A 19932-nucleotide genomic window follows, 5' to 3' on the forward strand; every position below is an offset into this window, starting at 1 on the left:
CCGTCTCATCTCTTTTACTATTAGTCAGTCCATCTATTTTCCAACCTTGTGGTTTATCCTATTGTCTAATCTTGATATCCCTCCTCACCTTTAAGACCAATGTTTTCCAAGGGTCATAAATTACTTTGCCAGGTGAAGACTACCACGGTGGCCTAACTTTTGAAAGTTGAGTTTTCTAGGCCACCATGGTGAATGACCTAGAGATGACCTGATATTCACCCGCTCTGTATTCTAGGACATTTCAGCATAGCGGCCAAACATTTGCAATATGAGTTTTCTAGACCACCCACTTTTATGATTCGGATGTGCAAATAACACACACTATTTTGAGAGCTGTTAAAACTATTTTATACCTACTTGCTGGCATTCTATTTTCCTTAAATTCACAAAAAAAGAGTACAAAATCTATATTTTCATTTACGAACTCAAAATACAGGGAAGTTTGGCATTTTACAGTTGTCCGCGGTGATGATATCAGTGATGTTGACAACTCGTCCTTCGAAACGAACCTGAATTCTCTGATTCCGAAAGAAGCCCAAATTTCAAATCTCTCACCTCCAGAAAAACACTATCCGGACTATTATCACAACCGAGTCTGGTTGCAATTGGTTCTCCTTGTACAATTCGTTTCCTTCCAAATCCGATATCAGATCTCGCCTTCACATTGTACAGTCTGACCTCGAATCCCAGCCAATCGTCGATTCCAACGATAAAAATTCCATCGTTATCACATCCTGTATAAGCTCCATTTCCATCAGTGAACAGACGAATTCTTCCAACAGTTTCTCCAGCGATTGGAGAGTAAATCATTGGGACACGTGGAGAATCTTCATTGTCATCGTTGATCATCTGACACTCAATATCCCATCCACGAACTCCGTTGAATCTTCTGGAAATTTCAATTCGTAATTTTCAAGATACCAATAGAAAACTCACTTGTCAGTTTTGAATGGATCTCCGAGAAGGGTGTTCCGACTGTTAGATTCGCAAATTTGACCAGTGCACATACCTGAAAATCATATTCTGAAAATAGAAACAATGTCATGAATCACTTACAATTTTGAAGATGATGTGTTGGATCAATCAGTTTTCCTTCTTTGTATAACTTGATCTCAACGTGGGGTTCAACATCATGTTGTCCTCGATCATTGAAACAGTACCGATTCAAAGCTTCTCCAATTTCGTCTCCAACCTCAACATGCCCTCCGTAGAAGGACAATTTCACAGAAGAAATGTGAACTGCGTAGCCTGAAACTATTCAAGTTTTTGGTAAAAGTTAGAATCCCTCTCACCTTGCCACTGTCCTGTTCCCTCGATTCTTACTCCGTGGTCTGCACAAGACTTCTCTCGTTTTCCACCAAAAGGTCTCCAAAAGTACATTTCTCCTTCAATCGGAGCGTAGATCGGTTCCCCAACATGGCATCGCACATCGACTCCATCAATAATTTCTCCAGATGATCTGAAAGTTTGAAACTTCGAAAAATTGAAAAAAAAATTGCCGCCAGCAGGGGTCGAACCTGCGACCTTGGGCTTATTAGACCCACGATCTAACCGACTGAGCTATGGCGGCCGATAGACATCAGAGATGACAAGAAAAATATGATAGGAAGGACAAGAACAAAGTATAGGTCAATAACTGATAAGATAAATTTTCAAATTAGACCAAAATTTATTGAAACCAAATATTTGTAACGTAATACGACGGCCTAGAGAATGATTCCAGAGTGTCGTCGAGGAGCCATGTGTCCCATCTTGTTTTTTTTAAGTGAAAAGTGAGTGAGTGTGATATCACCACTATCTCTTCTCTTCTTTCCTCGTCTCCAGTCAACTCATTTTTCGAGTTTTTGAAGGAGAAGAAGAAGAGAAGAGAACAAAATGAAACGGCCCATTGCTACTGTTTCAAAGTTGGAAATTTCTGATTTTCAGTTGCTTGTCTATATTTTGTATGGAAATTTTGATAAGGCATTTCAAGGTGAGTTCATATGTTTTATCTTATTTCAAAATTTATATTTTTAAAAACTGAAACTGACGACTACATTTCAGATACTCCATTACTTCAACGATGTGCTGTTATTGATCGATTATTGATTTACCTGTATCAACAGTCAATTCTAATCTCAATATTTCAATTATTTATTCACTTTACTCTATTCCAAGATTCTGATTTTCTGGCTCATGTACCTGACGACAAATGGCCGTTTCTCACAATTCTTGGTTTGTTTCTTGAAATTTATGCAATTCGATGTTTGAAATTAAGACTATTCACTCAAACTCTTTTCTTCTGTTTATTATCTCCTTTATTCCATATTTTCTTTGCTGGTTTTTATAATGATCTTGTCAATGGAGCGCAAATTACAATCAAGTTGAGCGCTCTTACTGTTCTAGGTATCATCCTATTTCTAATTGGAATTTTTCTACGATGCATAGTGATTTCTAGTGAATCTCAATTGGTGAGAAGTAGGGAGCGATGTACAAAAGAAATCGATCATGCCATTTTCTATGTTTAACCACTTATTTATTTTATCTTGTTATCTTTTTTATCATGTAAATAAAGTGATACCTTTCTGTGTGATAATTACCACACGATCCATCGGTATCTGGACAACGTCGGAACTCATTTTGTGCATTGTTACCACACACTTTTTTCATGCATCCCAATGTGTTGGCTGAAATTTATTAATTAAAAAAATTACTATTTACCTAAATGCTCTCATAGAAGATCCCACACTGTCAAGTTTGAACTCAATTATCTCGGCTCCTATAAAATATATCGAAAATTCATTAACTGATAAAACACTTCCGATAGTTTGAAAAACAACTTATCAGTTGGAATCTTTTTTGTATCTTTTAAAAGAACCGAGACAAACTTAATTTTCGTTAAAACTTATAGAGTCCTTCTATAACAGGCTTTACGGTATTTGAATTTTCTTTTTTGACCTCACCTCCAACGAAAAGAGCAGCAATTAGTATCAAAAGATGAAATACCCTGGATTTCATCCTGCTGTAAAAAAACTGAGAGTTCAATCACAAAAAAAAGTCTGAGAAAAAGAAAAAAAGGTGGAGAGAGAAAATAATAAATAAAATCGGAGAAGGCTCAGTTTGATGGCAACCGGAGAAAAAAAAAAAGAAAAGTTCTTTGGCTCCTTTCTTCCTTACTTTTTCATCTACTCGAATCATCAAATGGCATGTCAGGATACAGAACGGAGACACTTCTGAAGAGCAAAGACAACTGACTCTTTCTCTAGACACTCTCTCGATTCGACATACTATTTCTTCTGATGATCTCAGATCGATTGTGTTGTAGTTATTGTGTTGTTGTTCACGCAGTGTGTACCCCCAACGATAAGAAGGGTCCGATAGGAAAAGAGTGCTCACAGAGAGCAAGTCGTATAGTTTTATGGGGGTCGTAGTACTACAAAGTCTACTCGGGCATATTGTCGTTTTTTTTTTGAAAAGGGTATTTGCCAGTTTCTCACAAGGACATGTGTGCAGATCGCTATCTTTCGTAATAAAACTCACAAAGCCGGAAGATGATCTAAATTGCAGGAATTAAGAACACTGAAAAATTTAAATACTTTAAAATCCACATTCATAAATTCAAAAATGTAAATTCATCAAATTGTCTATTCCTCATTGGAACTTCCTCCAAAATGCTCTTGCATTGTGAATCGTATTGGCTCTCTGATCTCGAAGAAGTCTCTTGGAACCAGATTTTCAACTTGTGCCTTTGGAGATTTTTTATCCACAACTCTTTTGACCTTTGTCGTGGGACGATGAGAATGGTTCAGAAGTTTTGTGCTGTTTGAGAATCCCTGAAAAATTTGTTTTGATATTACCGTAAAACCTCCATTAAAAGGGCCGGCTCTTCTATTACCTTCGGAGGGACTTTCCATTACAGGGGCCTTCTAATTAGAGGGGGCCCTTCTATTTTTCCGGCAGTTTTTACTAAAATTTTTTTATTGAAAAAATCGGTGAGTTGTCGTCCAAAACTCAACAAAACTGTCAATTTCACAAAAATGGAGCCAGTTTTTCAGCAAAAAAAAGGGGTTTCAACAAATTTCTCTGTTTTCTCTTCAATTTTTCCCAGCCCTTTTCGGAGGGCCCTTCAATACAGGTTTTACGGTATTCAAAAAATGTTATTATACCTGATCACAGGTCTTGCAATGAAAGTGAGCTTTTTTCTTCAGTTTACAAAACGGACGAGCACAACACTGTAATTATATGAGGTTTTGATATTAAACAGGTGTTAAAAAACATACATCAAGTTTTGGAGGTGATGTGGGAACTGGACAACAGTGGAGACCAACAATCTCGAACCCCTAGAAAAATTAGATTCTTCATGAATTCTACAAACATCACATACCGCTTGGCATCTGATACAGTGCCAATGAGTACTGCTAGTATTGAATTGACACATGTCAGATGCACATGAAACATCGATATGGTATAATTCCCGATCTTCTGGGATATCTGCATTTTCTGGGTGGAAAACAGAAATATGATTGGATATGATGAGAGGGTCATTCGAAGCGAAATGACAGCTAAAATCAAAATTATCTAGCTTTTCGGATTTCTCAATTTTACCGTATCTGTCCGCAATGCAAGTGAAGCTTATCATGAAACTTGCATTTTGGCTCCACACAGTTGAACTTGAAAAAATTCAATGACATCGGATTCTGAATTTGCAACGTCACTTCCGAAAAAAAAATAACGATGCAGTGAAAAGTCAAAAAAAAGAGAGAATGTTGTCAAGGATTGGTTTCCGTCGTCGTAGTTATGCCGACAATTTCTCCACGGCGACAGTTTGAAGTCAAACTAAAAAAGAAGAAGAAACCGAAAAATGGGAAAAAAAGAGAGGAGGATGAATTCGCAATGAGAAGTCCGTTGGTATGGATACCCAACCGATTCATACTTGTTGTTTTTCTCTTTTTTCGCTGTTCAAAAAAGAAGGATTCCAGTCAACAATACCGTATAGTTGCAAAGGGAACACATCAGACAATAATAGTTTATTCATGAACTTGAGGAAAAATGTACGATTTCAAACCACTTTTGAGTGCTTCTTTCCGTTCAAACCAAGTTTTCGAGAACTGCTAATTACCACTCCAATTTGAGATACCTGGCGACAATATGGCAGCAGATGAGCGCGAGGAACAGAAAACCACCACCGATGTAGAAGCAGATGATCGAGAATGAGATGATTTCGAGAAAGGAGTCCAGAGTGAAGACGCGATGAAGAAACCAATTGATGTATTCTTCTTCGGATAGATGACGGCGAGATTCCTCATTGAAAATGATTCTGAAAGAAAGAATGCGTTGATTCAAGGTCACCGGGGGTGTCCGAAGGGCATCTGCTCTAGATTATGATTGAAAATTTTCAGGGGTGGCAAGACTTTTATTTTACGAATTTCCATTAGAATTTTTTGAAGGATTATTATGGCACATGAACCCCCGACTCAAGTTTGAGTTAGCCTAACATTTGAGTAAAGCGTTGTACTGGGCTAAAATTTGGATTGCGAAAATTCAAATCATTCATTAGTAAATTGACCAGGTTTCAAAAGATTTGATCAACTTGGAGCTGAGTTGTCGCTTGTCAAAGTTGCTCTATCTCATGAAAATCCCAACAGAGTGCAAACATGACGTTCATCTCTGGACAATCATAACAATATCTAGACTTGAGAAATCGCTTTAAAAATTTCAGTAACTTTGAATCAAACGAAAAATTATAATTCCACCGGTTTTCGTTATTCCAAGATACGTATGTCTAAAAATATACCCGTTTTCGACCTAATCCAAGGGAAAACTGTACTACTCGTGTAGTATAAAGAATTTTTCGACAATGAATCTCTGTTAAAAAAATCCATCAAAACGTAGATGGATCACTTTTTTCACCTCATATGACTGCAATTTAGAGCCCATAAGCCGGCCCCATTTATTCCAGGAAATCCGCTATGCTTCTTTACAATCTTTTGAAGACACTGAAGAACAAAATACTACGCTTTAGAAATCTAAACCATGAATTTATCAAATTTCTTTCGTCATTTTAAAAATTTGGGAAATTCAATCGGGATCTCAACAACAGCTGCATCACTAGTTAATAGTCTCTATAATTTCAAAAGGTTTTAAACCTTGTCACATGAAACTAACAAGTACTGTGCTTCATAACGATTACTGTGTTTCTTAAATTGCACACTAGTTTTCAGAAAACACTATCAAAAAAGTGTTCAATGCTTTCAACTTTTAAAGTTCTCACCCTATTAAACAAATTTAACCTTTACTATATAGATTATACCCGTTTTCTTCCCCCACCTGGCAATAGTCTCCAGAAGAAAAATGATGAATGTTGGTTCCCGAATACGACGACGATGACGTGGAGCCAACATGCTTACATCACCAAATAGAAGGCTGAAGAAGAATTTGAGTAAGACCAAGAAGTAGAGACTGGCAAAAGAAGGCGTATTGAGTGATTAAATGGGGAGAAATAGAGTGTGCCTCATTTCGGTGTGTTCAAACGGAAGCAAAGGACAAAAAGTGATGAAAAAAAGGGAAGAATGGTTTTTTATGAGCGCTGTTCGTCATTGAAGCCGAAGCCGTCGTGAAATTTGGGAGCACAAATGGAATGGGAAAGGAGATGTGTGTATGAGAAAGGAATAACGATTTTTGTTGGGAGAAGAAGAAGTAAACTCTACTCTCTTTTCTGAAAAACTGAAACAAACAACAAGTCGATTTCATATTTTTAAGTTTCTAGAATAAGAGCAAAGCACCCATAATTAGGGCGTCGAGAGCTGTCCGGAAATGCCGTAGTTTATTCATTTTCAAATTCAATTTAGTTTTTTTTCCCGGAAAGCGGGGGTGTACAGGATCAATGAAGGTAAGGTTGAAACGCATGATAGTGGACACCAATAAAAATATGAAATTCAATAGATTTGGAGAAAGAAATCTAGAAATTGTAGATTTAAGCTTCCCTAGAGAACTACAAAAACACAGAGAACTACGACTGACAGAAATCAGCACAATTCTTGAATGCACTTCATGTGCTTTCAGCTTTTGAAAATAAAAGAAAGATAAAACATTCTCACCCAATCGTCCAAAGGAAGTACCTTCGTAGTCTTTTTCCGGAATACGCACCAACCAAAAAAAGCAGTTGGATGAAGATAAATGGAATGTTCTCGAGCTCTTCGAAATAAAGATCGTCGGCGCCATTTGTAATCCTGCGCTTCTCTTTTTAAGCCAGTTGTGATTTATTCGAATTGACAAATGTTTTTTTTCAGTTCCAAGAGGCAGATATGGAGAATTGGAACGGATTTGAGTCTACTTTGCATTCACCTAATTTTTTGAGAATTTCCCGTTTTTCGGCTTTTTGCCGATTTCTGAAAGACACTTTTTGGTCCGTTTTTGTACAAAAATGTGCTTTTTAGAAAATGGCGGATAGCTGGAAAACTAGGAATTTTAAAAAAATCCTGTAAATGCAAAGTTTCCAATCTGGATCTATTTTACATTCTCAAAATTTTTTTTAAAGATCGGAAACTTGACAGCCGGGCTCCAGACTCCTGAAAATGGTCAAAAGGGCCAAAAATCTTATTGACATGTACGGTATCTTCCAATTTGTAGGTGTTTTAAAAATTAAGTTGATTTCAAAATGCTAATTGTAGACCAGGATCATTTGTGATAAAAAATCACAAAAAGTACTCTCTAATTTTCGTTGTTCCAAATATTTAGGTCAAGCACAAATATATTTTGAAACGTGTAATATTTTTATTTATCGTGAACTCAAACTAAATTTAAACTGACCTCCGTGAAAGCCTAACAAAATGGGGACACCGTCCAGTATTCAGAAACTTGAGGGATAATCAGTACTAGTTTCAAACATTCAAGTTCAGGGCTTTCTTTTAGGGGTCCACCAACTTCCAGAGCATCGTGGACGTCTACCGAGGCAGCTTCCAGGATTCGCAGGATTCGAACCTACATGGAAGAAGTAACAAGACAGGCTGAAAGGAGAGGAATTTTCAGGATCCGGAAAAAAAACATGAGGGGATTCAGTTGCCAATGTTGAAATTTCAGGATCTTCTTGGTTTTCGGGATCCACCAACTTCCAGAACTTCAGGGACGTCTTCCGAGGCAGTTTCGAGGATTGGCAGGATTCGAAGCAAGATGAAAGAAGTAGCAAAACCGGCTGAAAGGTGAGGAAATTTCAAGATTTGTGAAATAATGATTTTTCAATGTTCAACTTTCAGGAACTGTACGGTCTCCCAGATGCACCAACTTTCATTACTTCGAGGACGGCTTCTGAAGCAGTTTCAAGGATGGGCAGGATTGAAATCGAGATGACAAGAATAATAGGCTGAAAGTGAGATTGACCAAATTTCGAAACTTTCTCGGATTTGGGCAACTATGCTTTTATGAAAGATCAAGAAACAAGCAATAAAAAATAGGTGCAAAACTCGTGGATATAGAAAATAAGGGAAAATCGGTATTGAGTTTTAAACTTTCAAATTTTAGGAGCTGCATGGTTTCAGGATGCAACGACTTCCAAGACGTAGGATGGCTTCTGACGCAGTTTCCATGATGAACAGGATTTGCATCGAGATGAGAAGAATATAGGAGTAGACTGATTGGTAAGGGAAAGGGGAACAATTTCCAGACTTTTGATTTCGGAGTTTTTCGAAATTTTTAGACAGAATTTTCAAAAAGATAAAAATTTTTATAATCTATTGTAATAACTAAAGTCATTTTCAGATTTCGAATGCAATGGTCCAAAGATATCGAGTCGATGTCGTGACATCAACACTTCTTTGTGAACTTCGTGAACTTGACTATTGTGTGATATTTTTCTTTTTTGCTTTCCTTGCGCGCGTTTTTCTTCGGTTGTGGTTTGTCGTGGTGTCCTTCGTGGTTCGTCTTTAAGATTCGGCGTATTCGTTGTTATGGTTTTTGTGGGTCCTTCTGATTTTGAATTCTCTGTTTGACACTGTTTTCTGCTGTCTGACAGTTCAAAAAGCTCATTCTGACTGTTGGTATCAGAGTTTCACAAACTGTCATTTGTCCGTTGTCCGTTGAAAGAATGTTTTGAACGTCCGTTCACCAGCAAGTTCTCGGCATGAGGAGACATTTAAAAATAGTGGATGAGCTCCGTTCAATTTTCTCTCCGTTGTCAGGACAAAACATTTCGCTGTCCATCCGTGCATCTCTGGTTGGTATCCTACATAAAAATTAACAGAAGTCCTAAACCTTGAAATTAAAAAAATGTGCAAAAGAGTTACTGGATTTGCAAAAAGTTATTGAGAACCTGAATAAAAGGTTATAAATCCTGATTTTCAAAGTTTCATAAATTATCCTGGAAAAGCTTCGCGATAGAGTACGATATCTGGAATTGTTGATTTCTGCTTTTAGTAATGTTTTCAAGGCAATTGTACAAATACGTATAATGCCATAACTTGATTTTCCTTCTGCAATTATTGAGCATAAAGAATTTGTCTTTTCCGACTAGTTTGATGAAATCTACTAGAGAATACTCGAAAATCAGTCGAAACAATGAAAAATATCGAAAAAGTAAAAAAAAATCAGGTTACTGTAGTTCTTAGACCTGCGGGATACTGTAGTTCTTAGACCTGCGGCCACGACCACCGCCATTTTTCTTATATAAAAATAAATTATATTGACTAACAAAATAAAACGTGACTATATTTCAAATAAAGACCTAATTTCTGACCTAATTACTCCGAATTCGACCTAGAAAATAGTAATTATTAGAACCAAATAAATTAAGTGTATAAGAAATTGAAAAAAATTCATTAGTCTCACTCAACCCTGTGAGCAGTGTTATTGAAAAAGTGTGACCATTGCAAACCATTGCAAAAATCGGGAAATCCCCAAAATACGGTGGATAAGTAGATGAGAAAACAACAAATACCATTTCACGGGGAGGAAAATAAAATTGATGAGGCACTTTTTTGAGTTGAAGCGAATGATAATCTAAACAGGGAACAAATACCGGATTCGAAATTCTCTGGTAGTTTTGGTCTGATGATGACTAGGAATTGGAAGCGTACCCGATAAATTGAAAAACAACTGAAACAAATGAAAAACTAGAATGAAAAAAAAAACCGATTAGAACAATTCTACTCGTATTGGTGTAAGATGTGAAATAAAATCATGAAAAAGCTCGTTAATTGATTGATGATTACAGTAGGAAATTACTCGTCAGTGGATACCAAATCGGGCAGTTTGAAGTCCGATGGAATTTGAATATCTTGAATATCTTGTACTATTGAATTGGTTCGACTCGCCTGAAATGACAAAAATAAAACAATTAATTTTTTTTGTGTTTTTTTAATTTGCTCACATTTCTAGAATAAATAACACTTGCTCTTTCAGCCATCCTTCTTGTAATTGCTGAAGATCGTCGACTCAATGGTTTGATACTGTAAATTCATAAATTTTGCAGTTGTCAAACCTTTTAAAAACTCACTCTGTTAAATCGGTTGAGCTCGGATTTTCTGTCAAACTAATACTTTTTGTCATTTTATGATGACGATGACCAAAAACTCCGAATCGACTCATCATGCAGTTCACTTGTTTCGTCGGTTCCAGGAATGTAATCGCGTCCTGGAAATCGAAAAAAAAATATTAAGAAAAGGAACTTCCCATGCCGGGAATCGAACCCGGGCCGCGTGGGCGAAAACCACGAATCCTAACCACTAGACCACATGGGATCTGATGCACTATGTTTCTTGTGTGTATTAAAAACGTTTCGCCCCGGTGAGAGACGGAGAGAGTGCCCGATTTGTTAGCATAGACATTCGACCTACATGTCAACCTGATAAACTTACATCTAATGTCTCCGGTAATGGTTTTTCACTGGTTTCCGGTAGAACGAATACTAACATTCCAGCGAATAAAGAGAAAAGAGCGAAGATGATCATAGGAACGATTGGAAGGGAAATATTTGATAAAAGGGCAATATAGGAAGACAGTCCGGATCCAAATCGAGCCACCATGGAAGTAACTCCCACGGCAGTATTTCGAACTACAGTAGGATACAGTTCACTAGTGAATATATAGAGAATATTGAATGCTCCTTGAACCGCAATTTTTCCGAAATACATGAATGCAAGTGCCCACATGTATCTTCCAGCAATCATATAGACCATTGCGATCAGAATGAATACTCCAGATGTTGTCAGAGTTAGCATAAGCGCCCTTAAAAGTTGTTATCTTTTTTCTGAGATTTCTAAACAAAAACTCACTTCTTCCTTCCCAACTGCATCATCCATACACATGCAAAAAGTGTTGGAATTTCAATGGCACCTGCTATTCCGTTGTTGAGATGGAAATATCCAGTGAAAAGTGTCCTTCCTGGAGCCGATTGATCTGAGAGAGCCATCACAAGACCGTAGTATACTAAAGCTGTAGCCATGAATACGATACACACAGAAATCGTCCGATAACGGAGCTCTTTCATTGTGAATAGATCAAGGAATCCAATCTTTCCACCGTTCTGAAATATATGTTTTTTAACTATCAAAAATTGTTTCGTACCTTTTTGTTCAACTTCCTCTCCCGATGAGAGACCAACTCCAAATCCGATGGAAGATTTCCACATTTTGAAGTTGTACACATGTTGAATGGGAAAGGAGGTTCTCTACACGCCTTTCGAATCACTTCTTCTGCGTCTGATACCTTATTCTGAACCATCAACCATCGTGGAGATTCAGGAATGGAGCAGATAAAAATGATGGAAATGAAATGGAGACCAGCAGCTATTAACTGGATGGTTTTCCAACTCTTTGTAAGATAAGCGATCAAAGCCAGCAATGCATATCCAAGCGCCCAGGGAGCTTGGAGCATCGATCCCACCATTGCACGGTATTTGGTCCCTAATTTTGAAAAATTCGATTTATGATATTTCTGGAAAGTTAACCTGTAATTTCCATGCAAAGAGTATAAGCAGCCAGATCAGCTGCTTCGTTGCAAATGGCAGATAGTAATCGAATTAAAAGGAAATGCGGATAATAGTCACTAAATGGAAGGAAAACACCGAGCATCGAGGAGAGAATACCAAAACCAATTATGGTTGGTTTTCGACCGATCCTGAAAAAAACACTAGTTAGATTAGAGTCACATGGTACAAAAAAGCTTACTTATCACTTGCGATCCCTCCCAAAACACATCCCAACAGATAACCAATTGAGTAGAACATGTGGGCGTGTCCTTTTGCATACCAACTGTCACATACCAGATTGAAATCCGTAACGATAGTATCTACCATGACATCTTTTTCAAAATGATACGATTGACACTTTCTTTTCGGTGCCACATCTTTCCAGGCCTCTCTCATAGCTACATCAAGAGGCATTCTTCGAAGTTGACGGTACCGTTCTTCTGTTCTTTCGTAAAAGTAACACTGAAATCGATATAGAACTATAGATTAAAACTTTTGGACAATTACAGAGTCTCGTTGATAGGCACCATCCGAATTAGCGTTCGGGAAAACAAATGAGATATTTTTGATGTCATCTACGCCCCACATGTATGGCCCAAGCGTTTCAACGGTTGTGTCATTGGTGTCGTTGAATCCAGGAACCTTAAGTTAGATTCATTTAGAAAATCTGTTGACATATAGTTTTAGAAATGCTTTCAAATATAACATTTTTCCTGTCTTCTTTTTTCTTGATAATACCCAGATCATTGTTTACTTATTATTCAAAAAATCTCTAGTCAGAAACCTTATCATCAACCCAATCTTCCATAAATCCCGGAAGTCTAGAAATGCATCCTAATCCGAATCCAAAAAAAAAAAACAAATGACTTACCATGCATTGAAATTCTGGATCATACATCATGTAGACCACATTCAGATTGAACATTGCGTGTGGAATCTGTTGAAGTGCAATAAGAACATAAATCCAAATTTGCCACCATCGACATCCTCCGATTATATTCAGAATGCCTTCGAAATCAATAGGATCAGTTGGTTTCCCTTCTTTTCTTTCCTTTTTCGTTACATCTCGATACTTTTGTTGCACTTTTTGATGTTGTTCGCGGATTTCTCGGGTGGAAAACGATGGTTTATGGCCTTGTCGCCTAAAAATTGAGATTTTCAAACTGAAACTCAATGAGATCAAGCAAAAAAGGGTTTACTGGGGGCCCGAAGCAAATGGAAATTCATTCCAGATTAGCATTGAATCATCCAAGTTAGTACTTACCCGTACATGGAAATGTCCGACTGATACATATTCTTGTCTTCTGGAGCTGTTACAGTCAACACACTTGGTGCATGTGATACAGATTGTTCTGGTTCAGCTGTTGCTGATGCTGACGCGTTTCTCATTTCATCCGCAACGACTCTCATATGAGGAAGTAATGTATCACTGGCAGCAAACGATTTGTGAAGATTATAGGCGATATCTGGCATGTTGAATAGAGCGGGCTCGCTGAAAATTGAAAACTTATTTTTTTAAATCATAGATCTTCATGAAATCCGGTAATTTCGAAAATTGGAAATTCAAGAATTCAGAAATTTTGATTGAAAACTCAAAAGTTCTTTTACCTATAAATCAACGGAATGAACTCGTATGCCATATTATTCGGTGTAATTGATCTTCCTTCATCTTCACCTCTTTCTGTTGACACACAAAGACTTTGTGTGTCATTTGGCATCGGAATATCAACATCTTCTGATTCTTCTGGATCACTTCCTTCATACGTGTGATTAGCATGTGCTCCTGGTGATATGTCGAGGTCCGCTATGTTTGTGGGAGTGATAAGAAACTTTTTCTCTTCTGTGGTGGCTGACATGATTTTAGGGTATTCTGAATTGTAGGGTTATTCGAGTTTTGGTTCTTTGGTTTCTAACCTGTTCTAGAGAAGAGATGTTTTCAGAATAACAGATATTTTAAACCCGAATCGGATTTAAGTCAATGAAAAAAATCTAAATGCACAGAAATTCCCAGGACGAGGCGGGGCACAGCACGAGATGGGGAAACCCCCTTGTCTTTCTCTTGTACTCTGCTTCACTTTGGACGCAGATATATGGACAGCTACGGCAGAGTGTACTGAATAGGAATACGCAGACAGTCAGACACTGAAAGAGAGACAGGAGTTGGTTCCTTCTGAAGGCGGTGCTGCAGATGACGTGGCAACTGTGAGAACTTCTGACGACATTCAGAAGCAGAAGAGTGAGGATAGACAGGAGACGTAGAATGTGTGATAATGATCTGGAAAATAATATTTTTTGATCGAAAAAGAAGGTCTTGTGAGGAAAACGGAAACGGAGATAGTGAGATGAAAATGGATACAGTTTTGTTTATAAATTTGGAAATTTCGTTTGATGTTTCTCTACTTGATCTATGGTTTACGGCTTGTTATGCAAACAATTGGACTAATTAAGAGGGATAGAGACGGGAAGAAAAAGAGGAAGTGTCGTTATATCTGATTATCCTGGAAAGAATATTGCAGCAGCTTTGACTGAATGGGCCAGTCGCGACTGAAAACCGGTGGAGAGCCAACGATGATCCGTCGGCGAGCCACTCAAAGATGGGGGAAAAATGGCTTTTTTGATTTTTCCTCAGAATAACGGAGGAATCAAATTTTAGCTACCGTAACACCTTTGATAGAAGTTCCCACACTGTCAACTTTGAGCTCAATTATCTCCGCTCCTATTCAAAAGATCAAAAATGTGTTAACTGATAAAACGTTTGTGATGTTGTGATAAACAATTTGTTAGTTGACAAGTTTTTCATATCTTCAACATGAATCGAAACAAACTAACTCAAAGTTAAAAGTTAGAGTGCCCTTTGAATCGAAGGCTTCGATTACAGGTTTCACGGTAAAACCTCTCTTTTACTCTGAACGGATATTTGGCGGCTGAACAGCGGCTGAGTAGAAGCGAGTGGGCTACTGACTGGATAACAGTCGTTGGAAAAGTAATGTGAGTTTTAAAGTTTTTTTGAAAATAGACATTTCAGAAAATGCCTCAAAAATAGGAAGACGTATCAGAAGAAGAAGAAGGGTTGATATTGGTGGTTCAGTGGTATATGCCTTGCGAGCAGACAACTTCAATTTCCGACAATTGGTTCTGCCTTTTTCTTAGATCCTCCGAACTCGGAACCAGTCTCGATGATCGAAAAGCACCCTACGCGACCCTGGGATTCTTTTTCAAGCTTCCTCTGGGAATCAGGAAGAACCAACACTAAAAAAAAGCACAAACACGCGAAGATGAGCCTTTTGCGTCGCATTTTTTCGGAACAAGGAAAAGGAAAAAATAGAATAGAACATAGCACAAAAAATGAATGACTCGTTTGGCGAGGGTTGGTTGGTCGAAAATTCTGTTTTCGAGAAGAAAAAAAAACGACGAAAAGATGGTAACTGAGGAAGGACGATGATGGCACCGAGACAGAAAAAAAAAACAAAACAAATAAAAAAATTCGAGCTGTGTGAGGGGAAAAGAAGACGCAAATATCGGATTATCCGGAGGGGAGTTCCTCGATTTCTCACATTTCTCACACCGTTCTTCTTCTTATTCTTACTAGGAAGCGAATTCATTCTTTTTTCACATGTTATCCTGTGTTTGGATCAAGGAAATGAGTCAGAATTCGTCTCAAGAAGACAGAGTTCGGTCTCTCCGGAGAGAAGAAGCACGTAAAGGAGATGTTATCCATATATTTATATAATGATGAGGGCAAAAAGAGCAAACAAATGAGCTCATTAGATGGAGAGGATTTGGGTAGAGATGAATATGTATGAGAAAACGAATGTGAGAGCTCACAGAAATGCACGAAGAGAACTTCAGAAAAATATGGAACACATCATTTGGGAATGGAGATAAGTCAAGGATGACGTAAGAAGGGAACACTATGAATATTTTATGGAACTCCATGGAAGCAAATCGGCCGAGAAAACCCTTTTGTTTTCCTTCCGACTCGGCAAGACTTTTCCCGAAGGCCTTGAATTCGTTTTGAAAAGAAAAAACGTTGTTGACAGGATGGTCCATTTGGTTCAGAGCCCAGTAAAAAAACATAGCACAGGTGTAAAGTTTTAAACGGGTCGAGAGACAGAAAATATGATGGAATGACGATTGTGTTGGACCCGCAAAAAAAACAACAATAGTGAATGGATTGGAAAGAGAAGGAATCACTGAAAAAGTCAATTTAAAATTATTATTATTGCAAAATAGAATAGAAATAGAGCAAAGAGAGAAGGATTCCCATCCGAAAAGTTGAAAAAATATAGGAGGTTTTTCTTTAGGGATTGAGAAAATTCAGTAGAAAACGGAAATTTCAAATTAAAGGGGGACTCCGATCAAAAAACTTATCTCATCAAAATGTGTCAAGAGTTTACAATATTGTTGCAAAAAAATCCGCAAGAAATCCGAAATCCTCGAAAAATGCCGTGGAAAGTAAACGAGGCGAATAGGGATGAGGATTTGAATTCCCGCGGAGTGAGAAATCTAGGCCACAGTTGCGGGACGCCTTTTTCACGAGGCAATTAAAAAAAGTCGGTCCTTTAAAAAAGCCGTGGCCTAGGTTTCTCACTGCGCGGGAACTCAAATCCTCGTCCCTATTCGCCACCTATTTTTAAAAATTTTAACGGATTTTTTTGATCTTTTTCGCAATAATATTAGGAAAATACGACTTCAAAAATAATTTAATTGAATAAAAATTTTGGTCAGGGTTCCCCTTCGAATTAGGGTCAAAATGATGACTAGAAAGTTGGTTACATAAACAGAGAGGCGAATCACAGAATTTTATTTTTATCACCACAGAAACACATGTTTCTACGATTAATCTTGACAACACTCTTGAATTTTCACACTGGTCAATACGTCCGAAATTATTCGGAAAACTACTAAAGACGTTTGAATTTCGAAAAAAAAAACCAACTCAAAAAACCAAGTCATTTGCTCAAATAAACCCAAAAAAGTTCCAAAGATCGCAGGGGGCTTTCCTCCTCCTCTTCTTTCTATTTTCATTCTTTTTCTCACACGATGTGTATCTAGTTTAATCATTTTTGTTTGGACCCTCATGACCCAAAAAACAATCGATATGTTATTTCAAAAAGCCTCATCCCATTCTTTGATATTTTCAGCCTTCTCTTCCATTTTCAGCGATTTCCCATGAATAACCGATCATTAGATAACAAGGCACTCGGTTAGTGACAATATAAGAAGAAGAGACTTTAGAGAAAAAGAGGAAAAGAGAGTCGGGATGGGACAGGGAGTGACTGGCTGTGCTTCTTCCTCCAGTTGCTCGTTGCTCCACAGAAAAAGAGAGAGAAAGAGTACTCAATGCACCGAATGTTGAAATAGTGTACGAGATGAAGAGTCGCAGACATTTTGGCGACGACGATGAGGTCACTGAGCAGCTGAAGTAGGAGAGAAGAAGAAGGAGAAGAGCGGTTCTATGGTCGTGGTGGAGCTCCAGAGCATACTACTGGGATGGCGTTGGTGGTCGGATGGAAATTGACGACAACGCCTTCTTTTCCCAGGGATGAATTCAGAAGAAGTGCTGCTCTTGAAGAGAAAATTGGAGTTGTTGGTTGGAAAAGAGAGGCGGGTTTGGTTGGTTTGTCCCCCGATATTTTCTGTTTTTTTCTTGAAAAGGAGTGTAATTGGAATTCAAACCAATAAAAAATATCCGAGAAATGAATTGAATTCATGTCAAAAGTGAAAAGAAACCATGGAACCAAATGAAAAATCAAGTTCTCGTGTTTCCACTTGAACAAAAAAGAGGCAGTCCGTCGTCCCCAATGCTATCTGTTGTCCAACAGTAAACATCAAAGTATGCTATCAATTTGTGACCAGGGACATTGCCCCACAACACAATTTCCTAGGAAAGAAATGCAGTGCAAATTGAGTTGTCAAAAACAATGCACTTGGAGGCGGAACTAAATTTTTCAGTAACAAGTTTATTTTTTGGAAAAAAAAACACATGTACAAAATCCGTTTTGGCGTTTTTGTTTATTGGATTGTTGTTGTCGAAAAATGGAGACATTCTGAAAATCGAATGATGGGTCCCGCGGGGAAAAAGTTTGAGATATGGTATTAAATCTTTGTTACCGTAAATGTTCTAATAGAGACGAACCCTTTCCGTACACTTTGAGCTCAATTATCTCGATTCCTACGAGAGATATCAAAATTTTGTTAACTGATAAAGTATTGGTGATATTATGATAGTTGATTTATCAGTGGAAAATTTTCTGATATCTTTTGAAAAAACCGCGATAATTGAGCTGAAAGTCGACGTTTAAGGTTGGCTTCTGTTAGAGCATTTATGGTTCATGAACATAATTCAGGAAGTTTAAGATGCGAACCTGTTAGCGAATTGTTCGTGCAAAACAGTAAAACTTCCAAATTTTCATTTTGCGATAAAAATTAAATATCAATTACAACAAAATCAAATTTATCAGCATTGTGTAGTTAAAACATTGCTGGGAATTTCAAATTTAGTACTGGTCCATTTGGTTACCAGAGGAGCTAACCAAATAACAAAAACGAAACCAAATATTTGGTTCATTTTTGAGATTTCGTGATAGAACCCTGAACTTCAAAAAATATAAACTAATGGCAAAAGCAAGACTTTAAAATATGCGAAACGTTTGAATCTTGAGCCTGGTTGTGATAGAATTTCAAAATCCGGAAAATTCAGCCCAAGCCAGATCACAAAAATATCTTCTATCAATGAAAATTTTGATTTCAAAATCAGTTTCCATCTCTGGCATCGCCGGCAATTTCTGATCCAAGGCTGGTTAAATTCAGGATAAGATCGCTATTAAAGTAGACCAAACACCGACAAACTTACGACAAGGTTCCAACCTGTTAGTATTTCAACCCATAACTTCCCACCAAAATCTGACCATGGCCCGCTGTACAGCCGTTTTGGGGAAGTTCCGACTAGAACTTGGCCAATACCCGACCAAAAGGCGAAGGTTCTCAACTTCTGACCGGTAGTTAAAAGTCAACAGCCGAGCAGACGGATAAACTGAAAATCCTTGCCCAAACTACTTCATAAATTTGAATAATGTTCCACTGCTTCCCATGTCCTAATCCACTGAAACCCTTCCGGACAATCTCATGTTTGTTGTTCCTGTGTCACTCTCCATTATGACCTAACACGTCCTTCTTATTCTTTTTAGATACCTTCACCTGTTCCATGTTTACACAAAGAGTTGTTCCAAACATTATGCAATTTGTTAGTGACTCTCCCAAATGAAGTGGTACCAACAGACTGTGTCGGCAAAGGGGTATAAAAGGGATGTTTTGAGATCTAACACATTCTTCAAGTGTATTACAGGTGCATCTTACCAACGGATAATATGTCAGAAGATGGGTTAGATAATGATGAGCTGAACAAACAGACTTGTATTAAGGTATCGGAAAACAGTTGAAAAGTTAGCAAGTTACGAAAAAGTTGGGTTTTCCAATCTGGACCATTGATACACATCTGGAATGTTCGAGCTGGTTTCAAGTATGTCAAATCGTTTTAAACTCTCATATCTATAAAAACCTGTTAACCGTGAAATCCGTATTAGAAGGGCCTTCAGGGAGGGAATTGAAAAAATAGAAGGGCCTCTGTAATAGAATGGCCCCTGTCACGCTATTTCAAACAGCCTGGTCGGAAAACGGGCCCCAGCGAACGTGAAAAATCGCTGCGCAACGTGTCAAATTTTTGCTGGCTGAGAATCAAACTTTTAAACGTTGGGTGAAAAAATCGCGAGTTGCAATGCGTTGATTAAAAATATATAGGTCGAATCCACGTCAACTTTTAAATTATTAAATTTCGCCTGGCCTAAAAGTTATCTGGGGCGCGATTTTCGACCCGTTGGTTCAAAATACCGTGCCCCGTAAAAATGTGTTGTTTGAAATTAAACATTTCCGTAAATTTTCAGTGTCCGGAAATTCTAATATTTCACAGAAATTTGTTTTTTTCACGGAGGTAA

General features: G+C 37.8%; 2 protein-coding genes and 2 non-coding genes across 4 annotated transcripts; all 4 read right to left on the bottom strand.

Moving 5' to 3' along the window:
- Positions 1 to 425: 425 nt before the first annotated feature.
- On the bottom strand, positions 426 to 4670 carry CBG02500 (the record flags this gene model as incomplete). The annotated part of the gene is given in 11 exon segments (XM_002630754.1): positions 426 to 509; positions 556 to 889; positions 937 to 1009; positions 1057 to 1248; positions 1293 to 1459; positions 2561 to 2666; positions 4074 to 4140; positions 4143 to 4211; positions 4260 to 4319; positions 4364 to 4541; positions 4585 to 4670. Coding segments are annotated over 11 exon segments (1416 nt in total).
- CBG28157 lies at positions 1497 to 1570 on the bottom strand. Its single transcript has one exon. It is a non-coding gene (tRNA).
- Positions 4671 to 10190: 5520 nt separating the features above from the next.
- Positions 10191 to 13794, bottom strand: CBG02498 (the record flags this gene model as incomplete). The annotated part of the gene is made up of 12 exons (XM_045242539.1): positions 10191 to 10283; positions 10340 to 10418; positions 10466 to 10602; positions 10827 to 11196; positions 11244 to 11494; positions 11536 to 11873; positions 11918 to 12087; positions 12138 to 12400; positions 12446 to 12580; positions 12723 to 13080; positions 13203 to 13430; positions 13547 to 13794. The coding sequence occupies 12 exons, from the start codon at positions 13792 to 13794 to the stop codon at positions 10191 to 10193; spliced, it is 2670 nt and encodes an 889-aa protein (XP_045092284.1).
- CBG28744 lies at positions 10638 to 10709 on the bottom strand. Its single transcript has one exon. It is a non-coding gene (tRNA).
- Positions 13795 to 19932: the final 6138 nt, after the last annotated feature.

This window comes from Caenorhabditis briggsae (genome assembly GCF_000004555.2).
Source record: "Caenorhabditis briggsae complete genome, chrII, whole genome shotgun sequence".
Lineage (NCBI taxonomy): Eukaryota > Metazoa > Nematoda > Chromadorea > Rhabditida > Rhabditidae > Caenorhabditis > Caenorhabditis briggsae.